Raw genomic sequence first — 27,171 nt, 5'->3', positions numbered from 1 at the left:
TAGAATAAAGCCTTTGTTATTTAGAAAACATTGTCATCTTCCAAGGTTCCCTATGGGTAACATAATCGGTTGGGGGCCCACTGAAACTCACTCGCCCCCCCTAGGCTGAATCCCTAGCTACGCCCCTGATGTGAGATAAAGCAAGCTTGCAATTTACATTAATTTTTTTTGTTATCATTGAAAACACTGCACTTCCTGTGGTTAGATTTTTTTTCTCTTCAGAGTGTAAACACAGGAAGTCCATTTTTTTCCAGTTCATCTGTGTCCTCAGAGATAAAGCAGATTTGATTGATTTGATTTGATTGATGGATGCATCGAGCCATAACACTTTGTACTGGCCAGACATAACGGGGGAGATTTATCAAAGGGTGTAAAATTTAGACTAGTGCAAACTTCCCACAGCAACCAATCACAGCTCAGCTTTCCTTTCAGCACTGCCTAAAGCTGAGCTGTGATTGGTTGCTGTGGGCAGTTTGCACCAGTCTAAATTTTACACCCTTTGATAAATCTCCCCCCATGTGTTTAGTTTCTCTTTTTCAACCTGCACAAGACTAAAAGCTCCCTTTAGGAGACTGGACATGGATTTCTGGTAAATATAGCTTTATTTTAGAGCATGATAAAAAAAAAAAATGAATGTATTTTGCAAACGTGCTTTATTTTTCATATCTACTGTTGATTTAGATTATGAAAGCTAAGACAGGTACACTTTAAGGCCTCCTTCACACACTCACACTTTATAAATTTCACAAGAAGTCAACCACACACCTATAACTGATACAATAATCAAATTAGAAAAGGCAGCAAAAACATAGTGGCGGATTCTCTTTGAAGAGATGTATGTATGTATATGGTGTATGCATGTACAGTATCCCTGTATATGGTGTATGTATGTACAGTATGTGTGTATATCATGTATGCTCAGCAGAGGAGGGGCTATTACATCACTCTTGAAGTCTTTGCACTGGGCCCATCGTCGTCTTAGAACTACCCTGGTCCCATCACTGGGGCCCCCATTGTTTACAAAAATGTGGGACTTATCCACATTTCAACAGAGGATGTTCCAACAGAGAACGTGAGTATGTCCACTGCTGTTTTGTTAAAAGTCTTTGGGACTGTCAGAGTGTAGAAAATGGCATTAGCACCTGTAGTTTATGGCTCGCCGCAGTAGGATGACATCAGAGAGGTTTCTTTATAAAATGGAGATTTATTGCTTCTTCTTTAAAAGTAGTGAAATTTACAGAATTGAATAGAAAAGAATATCAGAGAAATGTCTTACAGTCCTTAGTGTCTAGTGTCCATAGTTCATATGAGAGTACTTTGAAGTGAAGGGTATGTCTTACAAATCGTCACTAGCTTCAGGCAGCTGTTGCTTCACTCAAGCATCCTGGATGACATTCCTTCCTTCACGCTTCCATCATGGATTCCTCATGCGACACAACCTTCTCCTTGAAGGCTCTGGATGCTTCTTGTGACATAGGGCTCACAGCCCTGATCCAACCCCCCTCCATCTTGGTCACTACCATCTTATATAGGGTTCATGACTCACTGTCAATGTCATGTAAGGGTGTGTTTATTATAATTGAGTGTGTGTGTGTCTGCACATATATGACCATAACAAATATAGAACTCTTTCTCTATGCATCAGCATAACCTGCTTCCAGTTATGGATGTATAGTTATCGTGCTGTGTACTCATTTATAACTGGCATCACCACCCTACATACGTCATGGAATCGTGAATAGTGCTGTGTACACTTATGTATCTATTTCCAACTTATACACGTTTCCTTAGTATAAAATATGATATTATAATGTCAGTATTACAATTACTTTATACAGTGAATAGTGTTGTGCTATTATGGTGAGGTCAGCAGTATATATGACTTACATTATATTATACCAAGATATTGTTCATTTTAAAACACATCGTATTTAACACAGAGATAGCTCAGTATGTATCTCCCTCATGTAGGGGATAAGTGTCTAACCTGGAACAACCCCTTTTAGGGTGTTTTCACACGTACCGGATCCGCAGCGGATTTCACACTGCGAATTTGCAGCGAAATCGCTGCGGATCCAGTGCCATTCATCCCTATGAGAAAACATACTCGCAGCGGGATTGACATCCTGCTGTGAGTATGTGAGTTAACCCCCGCAGCCTGCAGCCCGCCGCCGAGACCATACATTACCTGCTCAGCGCCGTGGCTGCCTGTGAGGCTCCCGCCTCCAGTCCCGCTCAGTCAATCAGTGGTGCCGTGCACTAATTGACTGAGCAGGACCAATGGGAGCCGGGAGCCTCACATGCAGCTGTGGCAAAGAGCAGGCAATGTATGCTCTTGGCGGCGGGCTGCGGGGAGTTAACTCATATACTCACAGTAGGATGTTCTTATAGGGATGAATGGCGCTGGATCCGCAGCAGATTTCACTGCGAATTTGCACTGTGAAATCTGCTGTGGATCTGGTACATGTTAAGGCACCCTTAAGAAGCAGGGTTTTTTTTGTTTGTTTGGGGTTTTTTTTCAATTCCACCTCATGTTTCTAACGTATTTGTATTTTGGAGGTAACTTAACCCATTGGTAATATTTAACCGCAGGTGCTTTCCCAAACAGAGGGGTTCCTGACACAAGTGCTGAATCGGGCTGCATCAGTTTTGCATCCTTGGAAAGTCAGTGTGAGAAAGATGAAGCACATTTATCAGATTCTGAATCTGTGCAGTGTACGGGAACGATGCTTGATAGGTGAAGTGTGGTGTCCAGTCGCTGAATTGCCCTCACTCCAGGGGGCCCTAGGTCGAGCATCGGTAAGACATTATTATGAAGGCAACTGGATAATTACATTTTTTAAAACTTTTACAATCATAATCTAAAAATGTAAGTTTAACTGGAGCAAAGTATTTAAGGCCTCTGACCATACTAAGAGTATGTTTACATGTAGCTGGTTTATCACAGAAATTTCTTTAAGGGTATAAACCCACACACCGTATAAGCAGCGTATTTACTGCTGCGATACGCAGCAAATACGCAGCAAACACGCAGCAAATACGCAGCAAAAACGCAGCAGATTATATCTAAATAACTGAACACAGCATCAAATCTGTACCAACAAATCTGCTGCGTATTTGCTGCGTATTTGTTGCGTATCTGCTGTGTATACGGTGTGTGGGTTTGTACCCTTAGGGTACAAACGCACACACCGTATACGCTGCGTATTTACTGCTGCGATAACTGAACACAGTATCAAATCTGCACCAGCAAATCTGCTGCATATCTGCTGCGTATACGCTGTGTGTGTTTGTACCCTAAAACTGCATACATTTTCAACCTTTCTTAAACTTGTTCATGAATTTCAACAATGCCGAGTCAAATTAATGCCTGTGTTGTGAATGGATGCCCCCGACTTCAGTTACTACATTTAAATCTAATACCACAGGGGAATTATATTTTATTCGTAGCAAACTCAATTGTGCCAGACAGTTCGTTATATATCTATTGGAATGTAGTTGTGGACTGCAGTACGTGGGCCGCACTGTTCAGACAGTGCGGTCACGGATGAATAAACATAGGTCTAATATAAAAAAAAGCTTTCCTTCTTCATAGTATATCCAAACACTTTTCAAACTATCACCAGAATAATCCTACTGACTTAACCCTTATTATATTAGAACAAATCCCAGAAAATTACCCGAACAGATATAGACAACTGATAAATCGGGAATCCTTTTGGATTTTTAAATTAGCTACTCTTACACCGCAGGGATTAAATGAAACCATTGAGAATACAAGATAGGCTTTTATTATTATTATTTCAAATTTTATATATATGTTAAATTTTCTATATATAAAAATTTTTTTTTTCTTTTTATAACTTTTTTCTTATATTTGTATTTATTTCTTTTGGTTTGCTTGCTTTTTATTCCCTTTTTGTAGAAGTGCTTTATGTACTAAGTGAAAACAGGTTTACTTGCAACTTGATCTACTCCCTGCTGGGCGGTGCTATGTATGTAATTAGACATCACCTGTATTCTGGCTGCTACTGGGCATGTGCAAACCACCCTTTTTATAGATCTTGAAAAACATTCTTTTGTTATACACTTGAGAAAGAAGTCAGCGCGACTTCGAAACGCATTGTGTTTTAATAAATAGTTTTTTATCTTCATCATTTATTTTTGGCCTATCTTGGACCAGCGCCCGATCTTACCCAGTGGTTGGAGTGGAGGATTTATGTTTGAAGTCAAATTAAAGCAACAGTTGCAGGGGTGCAATATGCAGTAATCTGCCCAGCTGTAAGCACCAAAGAAGTAAAGTAACCTAGCTGTCCTAGTGGCATATCTATGGTTAGAGAACCTGCTATATTGAGTTTGCATTAATGACACCAAGACTACATTTCTAGGTGCACAGTGGTGGGGGTGGAGAATCTTTTTGTCACCGGATTCCCTGTTCTATCAGTCCTCCCACCTTAATTCGCACAAACAAGTTTACCTCTGGGTTTCAAGGAATTGTGGATGCATATGGTGTAGCAAGTTACCAAGAAGTCAACCCTGGTGAGTGTACCTAATTGATTTTACATTAAAGGAGAAGTCCGGCGAAAATTATTTTTTAATATGTTATTACTTATGGAAAGTTATACAATTTTCTAATGTACATTAATTATGGGAAATGCTCATATACTGCTATTTCCCTTAATTTAGTGTATCAGGAAGTGTTAGAATTATCTCTGAAGCAGTGACGTCACGACCAACGGTGTAATTCCTATGGAGTGTCCAGCAGGGGGCGCTCTATATATAGAAGTCAATGAGTACCATTGACTTCTATATATAGTGCGCCCCTGCTGGACACTCCATAGGAATTACAGTGTATGTAATGTAATGTAATGCACTGTACTGTTGTGACTTTATGAATACATTTATGGAATACTTTGGGGAGCAAGTGTCCTTGCTCCCCAAAGTATCCCATAAATGTATTCAATGAATACATTTGCAGGGCACCGAGCAGGGAGGGAGAGGAGTGCCATCTACCTCCCCCCCCCTTGCTCGGTACTGGGAACATATACAAAGCACTACTCCCCCATTATCTGCAGATAATGGGGGAGTAGTACCTTTTGCTATCCCTATCACCGCCCGCGGCGCCGCCGCTCACACAAGGGCTGCTATTCATGCCCCCCGCCGCTCCCCCTCCTCCTCCCGGCATCAAACTTACGATCGCGCCGCTGATTCCCCGCCGCCCGCGCCGCTCCTAACTACCCGCCCGCCCCGTTCCTGGCCGCCGCTCTCTGCTCATGCCGGCCGAGTCAGCCCACCCCCACCCCGGCCGGGGACACCAGGAAGCGCCGTGCTCCCGGCCGGGGTGGGGGTGGGCTGACGCGGCCGACATGAGCAGAGAGCGGCGGCCAGGAACGGGGCGGGCGGGTAGTTAGGAGCGGCACGGGCGGCGGGGAATCAGCGGCGGGGGGCATGAATAGCAGCCCCTGTGTGAGCGGCGGCGGCGCGGGCGGTGATAGGGATAGCACAGGTACTACTCCCCCATTATCTGCAGATAATGGGGGAGTAGTACTTTGTATATGTTCCCAGCACCGAGCAGGGAGGGAGGGGGGAGGTAGATGGCACCTCTCTCCCTCCCTGCTCGGTGCCCTGCAAATGTATTCATTGAATACATTTATGGGATACTTTGGGGAGCAAGGACACTTGCTCCCCAAAGTATTCCATAAATGTATTCATAAAGTCACAACAGTACAGTGCATTACATTACATTACATTACATACACTGTAATTCCTATGGAGTGTCCAGCAGGGGCGCACTATATATAGAAGTCAATGGTACTCATTGACTTCTATATATAGAGCGCCCCCTGCTGGACACTCCATAGGAATTACACCATTGGTCGTGACGTCACTGCTTCAGAGATAATTCTAACACTTCCTGATACACTAAATTAAGGGAAATAGCAGTATATGAGCATTTCCCATAATTAATGTACATTAGAAAATTGTATAACTTTCCATAAGTAATAACATATAAAAAAATAATTTTCGCCGGACTTCTCCTTTAAGAGATTAATAATATAGCAACTGTATTGACTGATATGAAGTATCGTGTAAATAATCTAGTCAATAAATAGATTTTTTTAGGATTTTTAGACTGCTGGGTAATTTATTTGTTCTTCTCTGTCATTTCAGCTCTCTACACAATTATAACATTCCCATTCCTATTTGCTGTTATGTTTGGAGACATAGGCCATGGACTTCTCATGTCTTTATTTGCCCTTTGGTTGGTTGTTGGTGAGAACAGCCCCAAACTTAAAAACTCTGAGAATGAGGTAGGAAGAAGCAACAAGAGAATTGGGTACTATCTTGTGAACAAAACATCTGATTTGTCTTTAACTGATCTCTTATTTTTCACAGATTTTTTCCATGTGCTTTGGAGGCCGTTACCTAATTCTCTTGATGGGGCTTTTATCTGTATACACAGGATTTGTGTACAACGAATGCTTCAGCAGAGCAACTGTGATTTTTCCTTCTGCCTGGAGTGTTGCAGCGATGGCAACAGATAAGAAATGGACGTAAGTATACAGTTTATCTATACGTTTGGAAAAGAAAGGGAGTGGTAGGATCTTTGTAACATATCTAGTATACCAAAATTGTGTGTACCCTCTACACCAGTGTTTCCCAACCTATTGTGCACCTCAGGGCACCCCTACCAAGAATGAACGGAGCAGCCCATATCATAGATATACATAGTGCAACATTTATCTTCTCAACGAGCCCTAAAAAATATACAATACGCAGATTTAACAACAAAACCCTCAGTTCCATAAGCATGTTTAGCTAAATCCATTACACTATGACCTTAAAGAAAAATACAGTTTTATCCCCACCCTTCTCTCCACCCCCACCCAATCCAAACCCTCCGAGGACAGAGAGAAGAAAAAAATAAACTCACCATTCCTTCCAAGCCAAATGAAATCTATAACTGCCCTCCTTCTTGTTCCTAAAGTACAAAAACTCATAATTCTTAACTAGTGACACCAAATTTTCCCAAGCTGACAAAGAGGGGGCATAAAGCGACAACCACCCCCTCAAGATCACAAACCTAGTGTAGAAAAGACATTTCAAAGCCAAACTTTTATTCTTTTGGAGTCTCCCAAAATGCTGACCTCTATCACCATCAGGATTTCTTGTTTGGTCTTTTTATTTAATTCTCCAAACACCTTCTTTCAGAATTCCCGAAACTTAACCTCTTAAGGATGCATGACGTACCCGTACGTCATGCGCCCGCAAGAGGTGTTCTCCTACAACAACCCTGCTAGCCCGCCTCAGGCTAGTGTACAATATTTCCCAAAAGAACGAGGCAAAATTCACTGATAAACCACAAATTATTTTTATTATTCACAAAATCAAAAAAATTCTCATTGATTAAAATAACACAAGGTGAGGTAAAATTATGCACACAGCGGTATGATCACTACAATGTAAATAATATATGTCAAATACATATCTCCATGTATGGTGGGGCTGAACCAAACTGATGTCAAAAATAGTACAAATAATGCAACCCAACACTGGCTCTGCTGCACAAATAACACTGATGCTGTAAATATTGCTGAAGGAATACTACTGCACCACCCCTAATAAGGCCTAATATAAGGTGCTGTTAGTAAGCAATAGAGAGCCATTCCAAGTGGTGTCCGAGATCCCCCACCACACATATAGTATACACATACCTGATGTAAGCTGCGTGCTACACCGCCTCCAACGCACGTTTCGCGATTTGCTTGCTCATGGAGGTGTGCTAGTCCCATCTAGTCTGCTCTATTTATGAGGATTCCGGGTTTGCAGACGCCTCCCTTTGCTGGTCATGTGATCGCACGCTACCGCGCGGCGTCCTGGCCTCATACGTCACACCAGAGGCGGACGCAATGACGTCTGCGGTCGCGTTGCCATAGCGCCGAGAACGCTCACAGACAAGATTACGGCGTCTCCCAGCAGGTATCTCAGACACCACTTAGAAGTACTCCCACAAAGCCAACAGTGTCAGCATGTGATTGTAATAACCAAACACGTAGCAATTCAAGTGTAAACCAGATCCCCGACCTAATGTAATATACAGACCATAAATAAAGTAAATATATGAACATGATATATATAAAGATGTTAGTGTTACTAAAATGCCAATGCAAAGCAGTGAATGTGTCATTATACATTTATAAATAATATATCTGCCCAAACAGTGAATATATCATTATACATCTGTAAACAATATATCTGCCCTATAACCAATATTTATGCATTAAATAGTGTGACCAATGCATGGAATTAATATATAAAAAAAAGTGCAGTATATATACCCAATAATATATCAATCTACGTATAAAATATACATAATTAAAGTGAAAAGTGCTGATAAAAAACCTTCCTTCTAATTCTCTACAAGTGACCATTGTGTCAGTAAAAATAACAAAAACTCTGAAAAACCAGTGCTTAAAAAAAACGCATATTGTCTAAAAACGCCTAGTGTGTGTACATGCAAAATATGTACCCAATGAGATCTCAATTGCGTGAAATAATACATGGTAAATTGTTTAGTGCAAAAGTGCTAATGAAAAACCTTCCTTCTAATTTTTTTTTTTTTTAATTCACTCCTTTATTAAATTTTTACATAATTACATTAAATAAATAGAGCCACCCCCCCCCACACACACACACACTCAATTATACAAAAGACATGTAAACCCACTCACCCCCTCCCCCCAAGAGGAAAAAAAAAACACACCCAACAAAACACCCCAACCCCTCCATCCCTCCTCTCCTCTCTAAATGTCCATTATCCTTTTATATTCGGTGGATTCCTTATATTGACACCAGGAATACCAGGTATCTAGAAATCTATTATTGTTTTCTCGTAATTGTGAGATAAGGTCTTCCATTTTATATATTTTTTCAACCTCATTTAACCACATTTTAACGGATGGTACCTCCTCACTCTTCCATAGCATTGGAATACATACTTTAGCCGCATTAATCAGATGACGTACCAATGAGCGCCGATAACTCCCCATTGGAATATCTGACAGATGTAATAAAAACAAGGCTGGTGTAAAAGGCAAAGGATATGTTGTAAAACTGGAAGTTATCCTCCACACCTCTTTCCAAAACCCATCTAAACGTGGACAATTCCAAAAGGTGTGAATGAGTGTTCCCTCCTCCCCACACCCCCTCCAACATCCTGAGGGACTTTCTGGGTAAATTCTGTGCAGCCACGTTGGGACACGATACCACCTAGAAAGGATCTTAAAACTAGTTTCTTGATATCTGCTCGAAATTGAGGAAGTATGGGTGAGTGCATAAATGCGAGTTTTCTGCTGTTCCGTAAGAGTCATTTCTAAATCTCTCTCCCACTCGGACAGGTAAGGAGGGCTGATGGTGTTCGGGGGGGGGGGGGGCGCAAAGAACTGAATAAATAATAGATAGAGAGTGACGCAGATAACCCACTCCTGTGCATAACCGTTCAAAATCTGTTAAAGGTCTATCATACCTTCTAGCATTAGGCAGAGAGCGCAGAAAATGGTTCAGTTGAAAACATCGCCACCAGCCCAATGGGCAAGAATCAGTTACTCCGTTTAGATGGACAATTGTAATCCAGTGCCCCTCCTTTATAAAAGCGCCAGCTCGCCCTGCATTCGCCAAGTGCCATTTCCTAAATACCGTATCCTCAATTCCCGGAGTAAACTCTGTGTTCCCTATGACAGGGAAAAGCGGAGAGGGGTGGGGAGCTAAATGGCCCTTAGATAAATGCTTATCACACATCCTGAGCGTTGGGGTGATTGTTGGGTGCGAAGAACTGTATTGAAAAGCCCTTGGGATCCACACTACAGAAGTCAGATCCCACTCCATACTATTCTGTTTCAACTTAACCCATAGTTTATTCTCCTGATGGTGATGCCAGTCTATTACTCTTGTTAAGTGTGAAGCAACATAATATAGATAAATATTTGGCAGCCCAAGACCCCCCTCACCCTTAGGACGAAACATTATACTTCTTGCTAGCCTAGGGGTTCTCTGTGCCCAGATGAATTTAGTAAAAAGAGATGAGATAGATCTAAAAAAAAAACAGACTGTATTGATATTGGGAGGGCCTGGAACAAAAACAATATCCTGGGTAGGACATTCATTTTAATAATCGAGCACCTTCCAAACCATGAAAAGGTCCCTTTATGCCATTTATCCAGATCTTTTGAGATGGTTTCAAGAAGAGGGAGAAAGTTCGCCTGTATAACTGTGATGTTTTGGGGGTCAAGTGTACTCCCAGATATTTCAGTGAAACTGAATTCCATTTAAAAGCAAAGAAAGAAGATAAGCCCTGCACCACAGAAGCTGGGAGTGAGATATTCAGTGCTTCAGACTTCTGAAAATTTATTTTATAATTGGAGAGCTCCCTGTAACGTGCCAATTCTTTAAGAAGGTTAGGAAGAGAAATAATTGAATTTGAAAGAAAAAATAGTAAATCGTCTGCAAATGCTGCAACTTTGTGTTCATGCTCTTTTAATACAAAACCCCTAATATCCTGGTTGCGTCTAACATAACATAGAAAAGGCTCCAAAGTGAGAATAAAAATCAAAGGTGAAAGAGGGCATCCTTGACGGGTGCCATTAAAAATACTAAAGAAAGGCGAGAGAAGGCCGTTGACCGAGACAGCTGCCGAGGGCGAAGAGTACAACGCTCCCACCCAAGCTAGCATATTAGGACCAAGTGCAAGGTGAGATAAGGTCCGTAAGAGAAAAGGCCAGCTGACTCGGTCAAAGGCCTTCTCCGCATTCGTGGAAAGAAACATTAAAGAAGGGTGTGTGGATGCATGATGTATGATATTTATTGCCCGAGTGGTATTATCACGTGCTTCACGTGTGGGCATAAAGCCTACCTGATCCAAATGAATAATATGCTGTAAGTGCGGCTTAAGTCTAGACGCTAGTATTTTTGCAAACAATTTTAGGTCCACATTTAGTAAAGAAATGGGACGGTAATTATGACATTGGGATGTATCCTTTCCCTCCTTGGGAATAACTGTAATATAGGCCCTGAGTGAATCGTTCGGCAGCTCACCATCCCTTAGGGTATGTGCACACTGAGGAATTCTCGAGGAATTGAAGCAGAAAGTTTTCAGGCAGAATTCAAGCAGAATTTAGGCCCCCCATTGACTTCTATAGGATTCCTCTAGCAGATCTACAGCAGAAAATTCTGCTCGGAAATTCTGCAGTGTGAACAACAGAGCAGAAAACCCATTGAACACAATGGGACTTTGCTCTGTACATATTTTAAAGGAGGAATTTCCAGCTTAATTTCCAGCTGAATTCCTCGCCTTTTCCTCAGTGTGCACATAGCCTTACAAGCGAATTGAAAGCTTCCAAGAAATGATCCTTGATTATTGGGCCAAATGTCTTATAATATGATAAGGAGAATCCGTCCGGACCCAGGGCTTTATTCGCATCCGAGGACCCAACGGCCTCCTCAAATTCCTTTGTTGTAATCGGTAACTCAAGAGCATCCCTAATTTCAGACGCTAGAATCGGCATGCCTGAGTGTTTAATATAGTCATCTATTGCTGTATATGCTGAAGCAGAGGGGGGCTGTATGTCAGAATTAGGTAATCCATATAGAGCTTCATAATAGGATTTAAATACCTCTGCCATCTGTGATGTCTGGGAAACCCTCTCCTTGAAGTAATATGAGGGATAAAAGTACGTGAGCGTTTCACCCGTAGCGCCCGTGCAAGCATTTTACCTGGTCTATTCCCGAATTCATAAAAACACCGGTGGCACTTGGCGAATGCCGCCCTAGCCTTCATAAACATCATATCTCGCAATTTCATACGGAGCATGCAAAGCTCCTCACTTACTGCCACTGCCCCAGTGCGTTTATGGCACCTATCTAGTACCGCAATTCTAGAAAGCAATGAGGAAATCTGTGCCGACCTTTCCTTCTTAAGTCTAGTACCAATTTTAATAAAGGAGCCCCGAATAAAACATTTGTGTGATTCCCAGACAGTGGTAGGTGGTACCTCAGGTGTTTGATTGAACAAAAAGAATTCTCTTAAATCCCTTTGTATCTCCTCTACCACCTTCGAATCTTTTAGGAGCGATTCATTAAGGCACCACCTCCATGTCCGGTTCTCCTGTGATGAAAGAGAAAGTGTTAAAGAGACCAGTGCGTGATCAGAAAACAAAATAGGGTCAATCTTAGTGGTAGTGACCCTTTCCAAGTGAGCATGAAAGATAAAGACATAATCTATACGTGAGTACGAGTTGTGCGGGTGGGAAAAAAAGTGTAGTCCTTGTCCGATGGATGCATAAGACGCCATACATCCATTAATTGAAAAGAGTGAAGAGTGGATTTAACTCTACGCAGTGCTGAGTGAGAAAGTGCAGATGTCCCAGAAGAAGTGTCAAGAGACGGGTCCAAAACCATATTTAAATCCCCCCCCCCCCCCCAACACCACCATCCCCTCTAAGAAATCTTCCGCTGCTCGTAAATAAGAATCGAGTGCCGAGTGCTGCCCTGAATTCGGAATATACACCGTCCTAAATGTACACAAAATGCCAGCCATTTTCCCCTTAACAAAAATATATCTACCATTCGGGTCAGTCATCTGATCAATGTATTCCCACGGGGCCGAGCGGGCCATGATTATAGCCACTCCTTTTGTCTTTGAATCTTGTGAGCAGCTATGGTAAATCTCAGGAAAACGGTAACTAGAGAGCTTCGGGATCTTATCGGCTCTAAAGTGTGTCTCCTGGAGAAAAGCCACATTGGTCCGTTTATTCCAAAGAAGATTCAGAAGAGAGGAGCGCTTCTCAGGGACATTGAGTCCCTGGACATTTAAAGAAACACATGTTATTGTAGTCATCTCCAATTCCATATAGGATTATAAAATATAGAGAGGAAAAAAAAAAAAGAGGGAGGGAGAGGGAAAAAAAAATAAATAAAAAAATAAAATAAAAATAACACCCCCCCCCCCCCCAAAAAAAAAAACAACAACAAAAAAAAAAAAACAGAACCAACCCCACACACTACTTGGGAATTACCCCTACCCGGGTGCGGTCAGACAGGCGCAAACCCACCCACCAATCTTTCCCGGGCCTAACACTCAACCCACAGAGGCGTGGAAAGAAACCGCTGAAAAGGGGGGGGGGCCTCCCGAGCACCCATGCTTGTATCTCTTTTTCCAGATTTTTATAACCTTGAAAACTGACCCCAAGTGTGTAGCCATAAGTCAGAAGATGAGAAGAGAGGAATGAGGGGAGAGGGGAAAGGGGGTAGAAGGAACAGAAAGAGAAAAAGAAAACAAAGAAAATAAAAAAACTGAAAAATAGAAAGTAAGAGAGGGGTGGAGATGCTACCAAACCCCGAAAAAACAAAAACCTCCCCACCCCCAAATTAAACAAACTGGAAAAAGAGGACGGCAGCGGGGTGAGGGGCGACCCTCCGTTAGAGTACACAATCACCCTACTTGTATCATCTCCGGAAACGAATAGCCCCAGTTTCTCAAACATAAATCATGAGATACCTCCTTCCGTTAGCTAATCACTAGGCTACAATGCTCCTTATCTATGAATCTTAAATTTAAGCCCAGTGCTCACTATTGTGGAAGGGACCAGACGCTAGTTCAGCTCGAGATTTTCCGATCACCTCCTCCCCCTCCCTTCACCCCCACCACCCAAAAAAAAAACTGGAAAAGAAAAAAAATAATAATAATAAACATAAATACACATTATGTATATATGTGTGTATATATACACATACACACATATATACACATACACATACAAATAAATAAAAAAAGAAATAAAAAACTTGAAATAATAAAAAAAGAAATAAAAGAAAAACACAAGAAACACAAAAAAAATACAAAAAGCAAATAAGTAATAAATAAATAAACAAAATAATATAAAATATATGTGGCCATTTCACTCCAAGTCTCATGTTATTTCATCACCACAATGAGAAAAAAAAAAAAAGAAAAGGAAAATCTTTCCCAAAACCAGCCCACTAACCAAGATTTAGAGTCTCTTCATCACCTCGCCTCCCCCCCCCCCCAGAAAGAGAGAGGAAAAAACACAAACAACCATAAGAGAAATTTCTCCCCCACCTCCATCCAACCCCTCACAGTGATTTATACAAAAAGAAAAAGAAAGAAACCACAAGCAAAAATTATGAACATTGACCTATCCAAGAACTTAAAAAAAAAAAAAATCTTTTCAGAGTCACTCTTTCATCTCATCTCTTAGTTGGGGCCAGGCATTCCCTCAGTTCTTATTTGGATGCCGTCATTTGGCTTGCTGACCCCTCACCCCTGTAGGCAGCACCGGAAGCGTCCAGTCCGGAATGTCCACCGGATGAACCCCAAGAGGGCTAAATGCCCCCGAGAGGTCTGCCGGCGTATTAACCACATAGAAGCTCCCTGCTTGCCGAATTGTCAAATTAAACGGGTATCCCCACCGGTATGATGCCCCCTTCTCTTTAGCCAACTGCAACAGCGGCTTCAGCAATCTCCTCATAGACAGGGTACGCCGGGAGACATCAGAAAGCAGAGTAACTTCTGACCCCATGATCTCAGTAGGGCCTTTCTCCCATGCCCACTGCATAATTGTCTCCTTTTGCTGAAAGAAATGCACTCTGCACAGGACATCTCTGGGGCGGTTTCTATCTGACAGCCTGGGACCTGCTACTCTGTGCAATCTATCCAGCTCAATGCTTGATTCCTCAGAATCCCTAAGGAAGCTTTTGAGAATAGACCCCACTGTTTCTTATAGTTTCTCAGGGCCAATGTCCTCAGAGAGGCCTCTTATTTTAATATTGTTACGGTGCCCTCTGTTCTCCAAATCATTCACTTGCAATATTAGATGCCGTATTAATAAGTCATGCTTTGATACTTGTTCAGGCAGTTTCACTAAAGCAGTTTCATTTGTCGGGCTTCCAGTGCTGCTATGGCGGCAGCTGTCCCAGCACATGAAGCTTTGATATCTGCCAGTTCCTTACTATGTCTCTCCTCCATAAGCTCCAGCTGAGCAGTCAAATCATCACGTGTGGGGAGAGCAGGGCCGGACTGGAACTTAAAATCAGCCCTGGCACTCAAACCTCAGCAGCCCACATAACATATATCCCCCCCCCCCCCCCCCGATATATTATAGATAGCAGTGTTCTAAACATGCTGTAGCGAATTCTTTTCACTATTTCATTAAATATATGAACCCTACCATCAACACATAAAAAAACAACATAATCTGCTGTGGATTTGTTGTTGCATATTTATGTATTTCAGCAGCATCAATGGATTACTAGTGTCAGTGCACTTAAAGGAAATCTATGAGGTCCATACCAGGTACAGAGCTGTAGATCCCAGCAGAAAGGTGCAGGGGAGATATAAGCGACAGCGACAAGTCCAGTGTAAACTTTTATAATTGTCCTCTCTGAGCCTCCACATAGTATAGGCAGGGCCGCCAACAGGGATTTTGGAGCCCCATACAGCCAAAGTGTTTGTGGCCCCCTTAACAAAAGGGCCAATGGCCCACTTGCACCTTGGACATGACCCTATTATTAAAACATACTGTTAATTAATACCTGATAAAAGTATAAGTTTAACATGAAGATGAATGTGACACTATTAAAAATACACTCAAGGTCACCAGTATATGAAGTGTATGGATATGGTGGCTTACACAGCCTCTGCCTATACTGTAGTAGCTGCAGACTACTATCAACAGAATACTGATGACCAAGTGATATCTTAAAAGCTGCACAACCCCTCAACTAGTTTCACTTGCAAAGAGCGTCATCAGGAGGATGTAATGTGCCCTTCTCCTGATGACACTCCTTGCGAAGGAGTTATCCAGAATTAGATAAAACATGTCTGCTTTCTCCCAAAAACAGCACGGCAATACCACATACAACCTGAGCCCGCTTTTTGGAAGAAAACAACTATGTTTTTCTAATCCTGGATAATCCTTTTAATTTTATAGTATTGATTATAATTGGAGATGAGTGAACCTGGCCGAGGTTTGGGTTCGGGTGCATTTGAATCCCGCTGTCTTCTTTTTCCTTTGGGAAGGTAGAAATAGCACGAGTCCTGCTTGGAAAACAGGGATACAGCCTATGATCTAGGCTGTATTGCATTGCTGTTTTCCAGGTGTGACTCGTGCTATCTCCACCTCTGTGGAACAGGAATTCAAATGCCAATGGTTCAGGTTTGTATGAACCCCAACCTCGGCCAGGCTCACTCATCTCTAATTATGACCATAAAGTTACTACATGTGTGCACAAACAGCCATTTTAAGATCAAATTTAATTAATTGAACGCCATACACCATAAAGGATCATTAAGGCCTTTTTGAGCAGCAACTGTATGACTCAAAAAAGTGTGTGTGAACATAGCCTGACAGACAAAAGTCCAAGAGTTCAATCTGGTGTATTAAAATTCACAACTCTATAACAGGTCCATGATGCACGACACCATTGTTACCAACAAATGCTCTATGTGATGGTAATGGCGTCTTGTTTCAGGGATTTACTATAGAGTTGTGAATATTATTACACTGAAAGAAAGTGCTGCACTTTTGTATCTGGAATCCTACATACATTTAGTCACATTTAAAGTTAACCAATCAGCCCAATCGGGCTGATATGGTTCCCTGAACTGCTGTATACATCTCCTGCAGCAGCCGCAGCACATACCGGCTGCAGCAGGAGCTGTATAAGAAAAAAGGACTTTAATCCATGGGCGCGTGACAGGTAGTCATCTGGGCTGCTCCCTGCCCGCATCAAGGCACCGCTCTCTGTCTGTCAGTGCGCTCGTAGGGATGATTGACAGGCAGAGAGGCAAGTAAGGGACCTCTCTGTCTGTCAATCATCTCTTTGGAGCGCGCTGACAGGCAGTGGTGACTAAATCCGGGCGGGGAGCAGCCCAGGTGACTACCTCCCCGCCGGTGCCTGTCATGCACCCGGGGGATTAAAGTGCTTTTTCCGGGTATACAGCTCCTGCTGCAGCCGTGGCCGGTATGTGCCACAGCTGCTGCAGGAGCTGTATACAGCAGTTCAGGGAACCATATCAGATTGTGCTGATTGGTTCCCTTTAAATACAGATTATTGCAGTGGTGTAAGTGCTGTAGGATGTGCTGCTCACCTGTATCCACACATCACGCATGCTATACGTACATCATGAACACACAACACACACTGTGCATACATACATATATCATATATACACACACACTGTGCATACATACACACGTACACATGTAGCCGGTATTAAACAGATTGTGCAGACGCTACAATTCGTGTATGGTCACATGGCAGCACGATTTTTCTAATACAGGCAGAATACACTTTGGTAGCGCTGTATACTGCAGATTCCCTGGGCTGGGTGCACTACAACCTACGGCATCCCTGTCACACGATGTACACTATACACTAGAACAGCATCTCCTTCATGCAAAAAATGTGTTTTCATATTCATAACCACATTGCATATACAAAATATATATATGTAATACTGTATGCACTCACACTCAAAGAAAAGAAACAGTCACTTACTCTCCATCAATAAGCTCCTTACATGTCAGCATGTGACAGGTCCTCCCTTAACAGCCAGCTGGTGCTCCCCTGCCTCTTCCTCCCTGCACCGACAGCAGAGCTCAGCAGGAAAGAGATGATGAAGTCCGTGTGTGGGGGCAGGGAGTGTTGGCTGCCGTCCTTACACAGGGGGAGAGAGCAGGCTCCGGCTGTAGCTTGGTGGGAAGAAAATTCTCACCAAGCAGTGCTGTTTGTTATTAGCAGCAAGAGGCCCCCTCTGAGTGACTCCTCAGTCCCTCTCCTGTGCTGCAGCTTCTTCTCCTCTGTCCCCCTTCTCTGCAGCACGTCCAGGAAATGACGTCAGCTGCCAGAGAGAAGTTTGTAGGAGACAGACATGCCTGTGCGGCACCTCCTCAACACCTGGGTACTACTAAAGGAGCAGAGCGGCCCTTTGTTCTGAGGGGAGGGGGGGGCGGAGGAATATGCCGGCTCATCCTAATCTGGCAGAGGCTGAGTGAACAGCACAGCGGCCAGCAGCGCTGTTCTCTCAACCACTGCAGGGGCCGATGGAAGTGTGGTGGGGGACCGGCCCCTCTGATTGGTAATCCTGGCGGCCCAGCGGGCATTCGCCCGCTCCGCCAGATTACCAATCCGGGCCTGGGGGAGAGCCTGGATGAGCGTCTTAACCTCTGGCAATATCTCGGCCGATATACCAGCCTTAGGCTTACCCATCCCTGCTTCCATTTCGGCGGGGGTTGCAAGATGTCTGCCGCGGCGATTCCGAGCAGCTTGCGTCCACAAAGGAGGCCCCCAGAGAGAGTCTATCCCGCTGGTTACCTGTATCCAATGTCTCGCGTATGTGTTGCTGTGGAGGAGTAGATGCTGTACAGGGTGGAGAGCAGACAAACCGAGCCAGAGTTCCCCGAGTTGCCTGCTGCGCTGATTTCTTCCCTCTTCCAGCCATCTCACAGCTCAGGTGTATGGGATGCAATACTAGTGCTGTGGTGGGTGTCGGCTCATACAAATAGTGCACAGAGCTCAGGCAGAACCAGTCCTTACCCCTTCATGCTCAAACCACGCCTCCCCAGGTGTATATCCCTTCTAATTCTATACGGTGACCAAAAAACCCTAAAAACCGGTGCTTATAGAATACAAAAATATATTATAATACATGGTAATAAATAACCCAGCGATTTAATATATATATATATATATATATATATATATATATATATATATAAAAGTCTGTATATGAAATTATATAGAAAAATATTCCTAAAACGTATTTATAAAAATTTATTTAAATAAAAAATATAAAAATAAAAAATGGGGCTCTCCATGTATCAAAAGATGTATAATAAAATTGGTATATGGTTTCTTTATTCGCTTCTTCGATGTTTTCACTGGATACCCTCAACAACAGAGCAGAACAGGATTCTAAGGTCTAAAACAAAAAGATAAAAACATTAGTATATAAACAAACACCATTAAAAGAAAGAAGGGACCCCAGAGAACACGCTATCACTAATTATCCAATTGGGTCATAACCTAAGTGCATAATCACAAGAAAGGGGCAAAACTTAACATCTCATTTAAGCCTTTTGGATTTACACAGTCCACCTTACAGATCCATTTCGACTCCAACTGTGCCAAGGTCTTTTTCCAATCTCCTCCCCGATTTCCAATGTGGACCCTGTTGATGCCTTTCACTCTCAGAACATTTCCATTTTCATTGTGGTATGTCCTAAAGTGCCTAGGGATCGCTTTTAATGTAGGTGCGTCTACTTCCATTCCACGGCGAATATCATGTATGTGTACCCGTACTTTCAGCTTGCGCGAGGTCAGTCCCACATGTATGAGGTTACAAGGGCATGTAGCGTAGTATATCACGCCTTTGGTCCCGCACGTGATGTGTTGTGTAATCTTGAATTTCCTAGTGCCATCACTTGAACAGAATTCCACTGCTCTTTCTATGTTTGAACATGCAATGCATGATCCGCAGGGGGAGCATTGTACCTCTATGATAGCTCTGTACAAGAATATCCTTGAGATTTTTTGCTCTCTTATATGTTACTGATGGTCTATCTGTGATCCACCTTCCAATCATTGGATCCGCTTTAAGAACCGGCCAAAATTTCAACAATATATTCCTCATCACTCCCGCTTTATCATTAGATGCAGTTATAAACCTCACCTGGTCTTGTATCTTATCTCGTATCTTATCTTTTCGCCCATCGGGCTCGATCAAAGCCTTTCTTTATGGTCTTCTTGCCATATCCTCTGGACTCAAAACATGTGGTGAGATCACTGGCCTGTTTCAAAAAGGAGGCATCATCAGAACATAATCGCCGAGCTCTCAAAAATTGTCCCACCGGTATCCCTCTAATAGTGGGTTTAGGATGAAATGAGGTTGCATGGAGCAACGAATTTACCGATGTTTCTTTACGGTAAAGATCTGTACCAATAAGGCCATCCTTACCTTTGAAGGTCTTCACATCCAAGAATTCAGTACTCTCCTGGCTGTATTTCAATGTCAGGTTGATATTTTTCTGGTTCTTATTGAGATCTTCCACGAAACGCAGCAGCTCCATTTCCGTACCCTGCCAGATAAAAAGTATGTAATCTATAAACCGGATCCAAAGTTGCACTTTTTCCACATTTCTCACCGGGTTGGTGCAAAAAAGTTCCCTCTCCCACAGCCCCAGGAAAAGATTGGCGTATGAGGGCGCACAAGACGCCCCCATCGCCGTTCCCTGGAGCTGCAGGTAAAGGGACTCCTTAAAAATAAACACATTATGTGTTAGCACATACTCGAGCGCCTGAAGTAAAAATGCACACAACTCCATATCCGTGTAATTCATGGCCAAAAATGTTTGGACAGCCTCCAGGCCATCCTTATGCGCAATGGAGGTATAAAGGGCCTCCACGTCACATGTGACTAGCCACATATCATCTTCAAGCACTATATTGTCAATTCTTCTCAGGACATCTCCAGTATCTTTAATAAATGATGGTAAATTTTCCACTAACTGTTTCAGAAACGTATCCAAGTACTTACCCAATGGTTCACACAGGCTCCCGTTTCCTGACTCAATTGGTCGACCCGGAGCGTTCTTCAGGCTTTTGTGAACCTTGGGCAAGAGATACAGACATGACATTCTCGGGTTTTCCACAAGCAGACATCCCAAAGTATTTTTCGATATAATCCCTTTCTCATGTGCCACTACTTCTATCCCCTCTAGTTCTTTTTAGAACTGTTGTGTTGGATTGAAGGATAATTTGCGATAACAATCAGGGTTCCTCAATTGGCGGAAGGCTTCTCTTTTGCACATAGCGACAGGCCATGCCACAACATTACCGCCCTTGTCAGCCGACTTGAATATAATTCCCTTCATGTTTTTAAGCTCCTTCAGTGCTTGCCTCTGTTTCTTACTCAGATTGTCATGTGTAAGTCTACCCGATGTTTAAGTGAACCCGCTGCGGTCCCGGGTGCCGCGTGTAGCAGCCGGTTGCAGCAGCCAAAAGCATCCGAGTGCCGATCTCATTGATCTTTGCTGTATAACTATACAGCAAAGATCTCAATGAGAGATCAGTATACTTAAGGCCCTATTACACCAACAGATCTGACAACAGATTATCTGCCAAAGATTTGGAGCCAAACCGAGGAGTGGATTTGAAAAGAGGAGAAATCCAGTCTTTCCTTTATGACCTGTTCTCTGATTATAGTCTGTTCCTGGGTTTGGCTTCAAATCTTTGGCAGATAATCTGTCGTCAGATCTGTTGGTGTAATAGGGCCTTAACCAGGGGGAACAACCCTAACCCTAACTTCTAGTAAGTTTAAAAAAAAAAAAAAAAAAGTGTTATTAGTAAAAAGCCCCCTCCCCTAATAAAAGTCTGAATCACCCCCCTTTTCCCATGTTTTAAATAAAAGTAAATAAATAAACATGTTTGCTATCGCCCCGTGCGTAGTCGCCCGAACTATTAATTAATCACGGCGTAAGCGCCCAAAAAATCCCAAAGTGCAAATTGCGCATTTTTGGTCGCTTCAAATCCAGAAAAAATTTAATAAAAAAGCGATCAAAAAGTCGTATATGCGCAATCAAGGTACCGATAGAAAGTAAACATCATGGCGCAAAAAATGACACCTCACACAGCCCCATAGACCTAAGGATAAAAGCGCTAGAAGCATGGGAATGGAGCGATTTTAAGGAACATATATAAAAAAAGCGTTTTTTTTGTTCAATTTCACCACACATTGAATTTTTGGCTAGTTTCGCAGTGTCCTTTATGCAAAAATTCAGCCTGTCATTGCAAAGTAAAATTAGTGACACAAAAAATAAGGGCTCATGTGGGTCTCTAGGTGGAAAAATGCAAGTGCTATGGCCTTTTAAACACAAGGAGGAAAGAACTAAAACGTAAAAACGAAAATTGGCTGCGTCCTTAAGAGGTTGAAGGAGAAGTTCGGCCAAAAGCATTTTTTGATATGTTATTTCTTATGGAAAGTTAGACAAATTTTCCATGACCACCTTTATGTAATAGGGCCAGTGTCCTATTACTGATACTGTATATTACCCGACCACCCTTATGTAATAGGGCCAGTGTCCTATTAGAATGTTGCTAATAATATATATTCATGAGCAAAATTTGTAAAATTCATATCAAAATTCAATTCTACATTTTTTATAGATTTTTTTTTTTAAAGCTGGAGTCGGTACATTTTTTTTCCCGACTCCGACTCCAGCCAAAACTAGCACAGACTCCGACTCCACAGCCCTGATCCTCACCCCCACACTTAGGGCAAGCCGGGGAATTCCTCCCATCCGAAATAATTCCACAGGAGAATAGTAGTCACGGTGTATGATTCTAAACTGGGTGAGCTTGTGAGCTTCATTCAGCGAGACCCTCTGGATATTTGCAAAAAATATTTTGCCATTCTAAGACCCTTCCTGTCTCCTTCTCCCATAAAGATTTTTTTCCCTCTTATTTGGTTACTAACAGTATCCATAGACAGAACTTTATATAGCATAGAGAGGCTTCTCCGTACCCGCCCCAAACCTTGCAACAACTGAAAAATCCTGTCATCAGAGATTCTCAATATTCTCATATGCATGTACCAACTGGAAAAAGTAAAATTTCTGTTTTTCCTCTACACCAAACTCCACCTTTAAATCCTGAACACTTTTCAACCAACCCTCGTGAAAAAAGTGAGCCACTCTACTAGCCCCTCTCCCCTTCCAACATTTCCAACATTTCCAAATGTGTAACTTCAAAAATTCCCCTAAATTTGTGTTATTCCACATAGGTGCACAACTTAAACTACCTTTAATTTCAAATTTTCTCATGGTGAAAGGCCAAACCTTATTATATAATTTACTTAGTGGGCATTTCTCATACGTACTACCCCAGTTGTCTGCTTCCAGAAATTCAAACACACTCTCAATGCTATTGTCGAAAAAGGTGAAAACCTCCACCCTGCTTAGCAAACTACAAAACTATATTGGCTTCCCTCATTGACCGCGGCAATAACCCCCCCAGGGATGCTTAAAAGTACATGCCCGCAGAATGTTGCAGCACCGTTCTCACAGCGCCCGTGTGGGAACCACTGGTTTAACCTCTTTAGGACCCATGACGTACAGGTACGTCATGGATTCCTGTCCCTTAAGGACCCATGACATACCTATACGCGGGCCTCTTAAGGGAGTGCTGCGCGGCGCTCCGGTGAAGATGGCTGCTGATTATTACAGCAGCCATCTTGCTGTATCACGTAGGGGGAAGTTTCCCTGTCCCCCGTGACGACGATCGCTGTGATTGGCTGGTGACTTCTCACCAGCCAATCTCAGCAATCTGCTCTGTTTCTGGGATCGGACCCCGGCACTGAGCTGTGATTGGTGCCCATGGGTGCTGGCCCCTGATTGCCTGTGATTGGCCGGTATCCACTGGCCGGCCAATAACAGGCGATCTATACTACTGCTCCCATCATCTCCTTCTCTGCTTGCTGAGAATTAGCAGCAGAGAAGGAGATAATCGGAGCAGTGTGCACCCGGCGCGGTACTGGAGCGTGCCGGGTGCCTCTTCCCCCTAGCTGCCTCCTCCTCCTGTAACAGGGAGATCAGCTAGCAGCTCCCTGTGTTTTCCTCCTCCTCCCCAGTGCCCCATCGCCTCCCCCCCCCCCCGTGATACCTGCCACCCTCTGTTTTGCCCCTCTCTCCTCTCTCCTGTTACCCTCTCCTCTCTGTCCTGCCGCCCCTCTCCTCTTACCTCTCCTCTTTCCTGCCACCCTCTCCCCTGTCCTGCCTTCCTCTGCTCTTAACCTCTGTCCTGCCGCCCGTTCCTGCCCTCTCTGCTGCCACCCTTTCCTCTTACCCTCTCCCCTGTCACCCTCTTCTCCTCCATCCTCCTGCCACCCTCTCCTCTCTCCTGTTACCCTCTCCTCTCTTTCCTGCCGCCCCTCTCCCCTGCCACCCTCTCCTTTTACCCTCTCTCCTCCCCTGCCACCCTCTCTCCTCCCCTGCCACCCTCTCCTCTTACTCTCTCTCTCCTCCCCTGCCAACCTCTTTCCTCCCCTGCCACCCTCTCCTCCATCCTTCTCCCACCCTCTGTCTTGCCACCCTCTCCTCTCTCCATTTACCCTCTCCTCTCTGTCCTGCCACCCTCTTCTCTTACCTTCTCCCCTCCCCTGCCACCCTCTCCTCTTACTCTCTGTCCTACCACCCTCTGCCCTTTCAGCTTCCACCCTCTCCTCTTACCCTCTTTCCTCCCCTGCCACCCTCTCTCCTCCCCTGCCACCCTCTCTGCTCGCATGCACATAAAAAAATATTGTGTCAGCTCACCGATTATAAGCAGTTCTCTGGTGCCCCAGACTTACATCTGGCCGATGCGTGGTACAGCGATGCAGAAAAAAAGCTATTGGCATTGGATGAGCATGGGACCCATGTGCTTACTACACATACAAACCACGTGCGTAGCTATCATGCACCTGTTTATGCACCTGACAAGGTGATTATTTAAGGAGGTGGTTCACAGGAGGATCTCGGGTGATCAAGAGTGCGCAAGCGCTTGAAACGCGTCCTAAGGTGTTTGTACTTTCCTTGCATTTGGTTAATAAAGCACATTTTTCTGCTCAAGTGATGGACTTTTTTCTGCATCACCCTCTCTCCTCCCCTGCCACCCTCTCCTCTTACTCTCTCCCCTCCGTCCTGCCATCCTCTCCTGCCACGCTCTCCCCTCTTCTCTTGCCGACTCCCCTCAGTCAAAAACACACAAAATGTAAAAACAGTACATAAAACACACACAATAACACACGTGTAAAAGCATAACACTTACACACTCCTCTAAGGGTGCCTTCACACACACCAGATCCGCTGTGGATTTGCAGCGAAATCCGCTGCGGCGAGAATACATACTCACAGCGGGAGTTAACCCCCCCCCCGACCGGAAGCATACATCACCTTCTCCCCGTTCCGGTTTACTTCGGGGGTTCTCGGCAGGACGTCCTGCTTAGCCAATCAGTGGATGCAGCAGGGCAGCACACTGATTGGCTGTGCAGGAGGAGCAGATGCCGGGAGCCCCGAAGCAAGTCTGAGTAGGGAGCAGGTGATGTATGCTGTCGGTCAGTGGGGGATTAACTTTGCATTTCCGCTGCCTGTATGTCTTCGCATAAGGATGGACTGACACTGGACCCGCAGTGGATTTTGCTGTGAATCCTCAGTGTGAAATCCGCTGCGGATCCGGTATGTGTGAAGGCATCCTAAAGAAAAAAACTAAAAAATGGCCCACAGGTTGTTCTCGGCTGAGGAGGCATACGCCTTGATTGCCTCCGATACTGAGACAACCAGTGAGGAAGAAGAGGAAGATCCCTCGTTCCTTCTTCCTTCCTCTTCTTCATCATCTTTTAGTGATGATAAGCCCCCAAGGCGCCGCCCCAGGAAGCCCCACAAGCCCCTCAAGTGACCCCACCCCATACGAACCACAGATTCCTGAGTTCGTTTTTTTAACCCCTTGTGAACATGAAAAATTTAAAGTTACACCAACATTTTAGTGTAAAAAAAAATAATTTTTCATTTTTACGGCACATTGTTCCACATTTGTGTCACCAGTGAGGTCCATATGCTCACTATACGTCTTGTTACATTCTTTGAGGGGTGTAGTTTCCATAATGGGGTCACTTTTGTGGGGGTTCCACTGTTTTGCAGCACAGAGCTCTGCGAACCCGACATGGCCTCCATCCTCCTTTCTGGCCAAATCCAGCTTCCAAAATCCAAATAGCGCTCCTTCCCTTTGGAGGCTTTCCGTGCGTCTGCTTTGGACTTTATGTTCACGTGTGGGTTACTCCTGTAATTGGGGGAAATTGCTCTACATGATTAGGGGTTTATCTCTCCTTTTAACCCCAAATCCAGCTTCCAAAAGCCAAATGGTGCTCCTTCCTTTTTGAGGTGTGTCCTGCGCCCGCATGATACATTATGTCCCCATGTGGGGTATTTTGTACTTGGGGGGGATTTTTCTACAAGTTTTGTTTGTTTTGTTTTTTTTCTTCCTTTTAACCCCTTGTCAACCTGAAAAATTTAGGGCTAATATTAGTGTAAAAAAATTTAATTTTTCAATTTCACGGCACATTGTGTCTGTCACTAGTGGGGTCCATGTGCTCACTATACCCCTTGTTACATTCCTCGAGGGGTGTAGTTTCCTAAATGGAGTTCCTTTAGGGGTGTTTGTTAGGCTTTGGCACCCCTGAGCCTCTGCCAACCAGAAGTGGTACTTTGAAAATTGGCCAATTGTATGGAGGCTTCAAAATTCACTAGGCGCTCCTTCAATCTGAGGCTTGTGGTTGTGTCAAATAGCGCAATAGGGCCACATATCATATATTTCTATAAACTAAAGAAATGGGTCAATAAAAATTGTGCATTTCTCTGGAAAAGTCTGGAAAAAAGCTTTTCTTCTATGAGAGATATTAGATCACAATAAAATCTCTACAAAGAAAATTAAAATTTTCTATTTTCTCACACACAGAGTTAAAAAAAAAACTTTCTGGAATTGAACAGGTTGGGGGGGGGGGGGGGTGCAGTTTCTGAAATGGGGTGCTTTGTGGTGCTTTATAATATACAGCCCCCTCAAATACACTTCAAACGTAAACTGGGCCATGGACCCAAAATCTCTGTTTTGTTCCCTGAGCCATTTAGTTATCACCTTTGGTTTATGGCAAGGTGCTCCATCATGCTGGAAAAGGCATTGTTGATTGCCAAACTGCTTTTGGACGGTTGGGAGAAGTTGCTCTTGGAGGACATTCTGGTACCATTTTTTATTCATGGCTGTGTTTGTAGGCAAGACTGTGAGAGCCGATTTCCTTGACAGAGAAGCAGAGAAGCACACATGAATGGTTTCAGGATGCTTTACAGACTAGTGGTAACGCTCACCTCGTCTTCTCTGAATAAGCGGTTTTCCAGATGTTCCAAACAATCGGAAAGGGGATTCATCCGATAAAATTACTTTACCCCAGTCCTCAGCAGTCCACTCCCTGCAGAATATCAGTCTGTCCCTGATGTTTTTTCTGGAGAGAAGTGGCTTCTTTGCTGCCCTCCTTGAGACCAGGCCTTGCTCCAAGAGTCTCCGCCTCACAGTGCG

The 27,171-nt window shown here is 43.6% G+C and overlaps 1 protein-coding gene and 1 long non-coding RNA gene across 4 annotated transcripts in view; one reads left to right on the top strand and one right to left on the bottom strand.

Annotated features, from left to right (window-relative positions):
- The window catches only part of TCIRG1 (T cell immune regulator 1, ATPase H+ transporting V0 subunit a3), a 200,584-nt gene that overhangs the window by 79,111 nt on the left and 94,302 nt on the right, over positions 1-27,171 (top strand). For 2 of the 3 annotated variants that reach the window (XM_069980776.1, XM_069980777.1), the window contains exons 9-12: positions 2,593-2,799; positions 4,389-4,539; positions 6,172-6,311; positions 6,397-6,554. In XM_069980776.1, coding sequence (XP_069836877.1) covers positions 2,593-2,799; positions 4,389-4,539; positions 6,172-6,311; positions 6,397-6,554 — 656 coding nt within the window. The remainder of the gene's footprint in view (positions 1-2,592; positions 2,800-4,388; positions 4,540-6,171; positions 6,312-6,396; positions 6,555-27,171) is intronic. The other variant, XM_069980778.1, reaches the window with a different exon arrangement.
- Positions 19,755-27,171, bottom strand: part of LOC138799497 (uncharacterized) — a 47,204-nt gene continuing 39,787 nt past the window's right edge. Inside the window, exons 2-4 of the long non-coding RNA XR_011364269.1 lie at positions 20,612-20,684; positions 20,033-20,153; positions 19,755-19,865 (exon numbers count right to left, since the gene is read on the bottom strand). This is a non-coding gene — a long non-coding RNA (uncharacterized lncRNA). The remainder of the gene's footprint in view (positions 19,866-20,032; positions 20,154-20,611; positions 20,685-27,171) is intronic.

The sequence above is a fragment of the Dendropsophus ebraccatus genome, chromosome 8 (assembly GCF_027789765.1).
Source record: "Dendropsophus ebraccatus isolate aDenEbr1 chromosome 8, aDenEbr1.pat, whole genome shotgun sequence".
Taxonomy (NCBI): Eukaryota; Metazoa; Chordata; class Amphibia; order Anura; family Hylidae; genus Dendropsophus; species Dendropsophus ebraccatus.
Note: the sequence above shows the minus strand (reverse complement) of the source record. Positions and strands in the feature narration are given on the sequence as shown.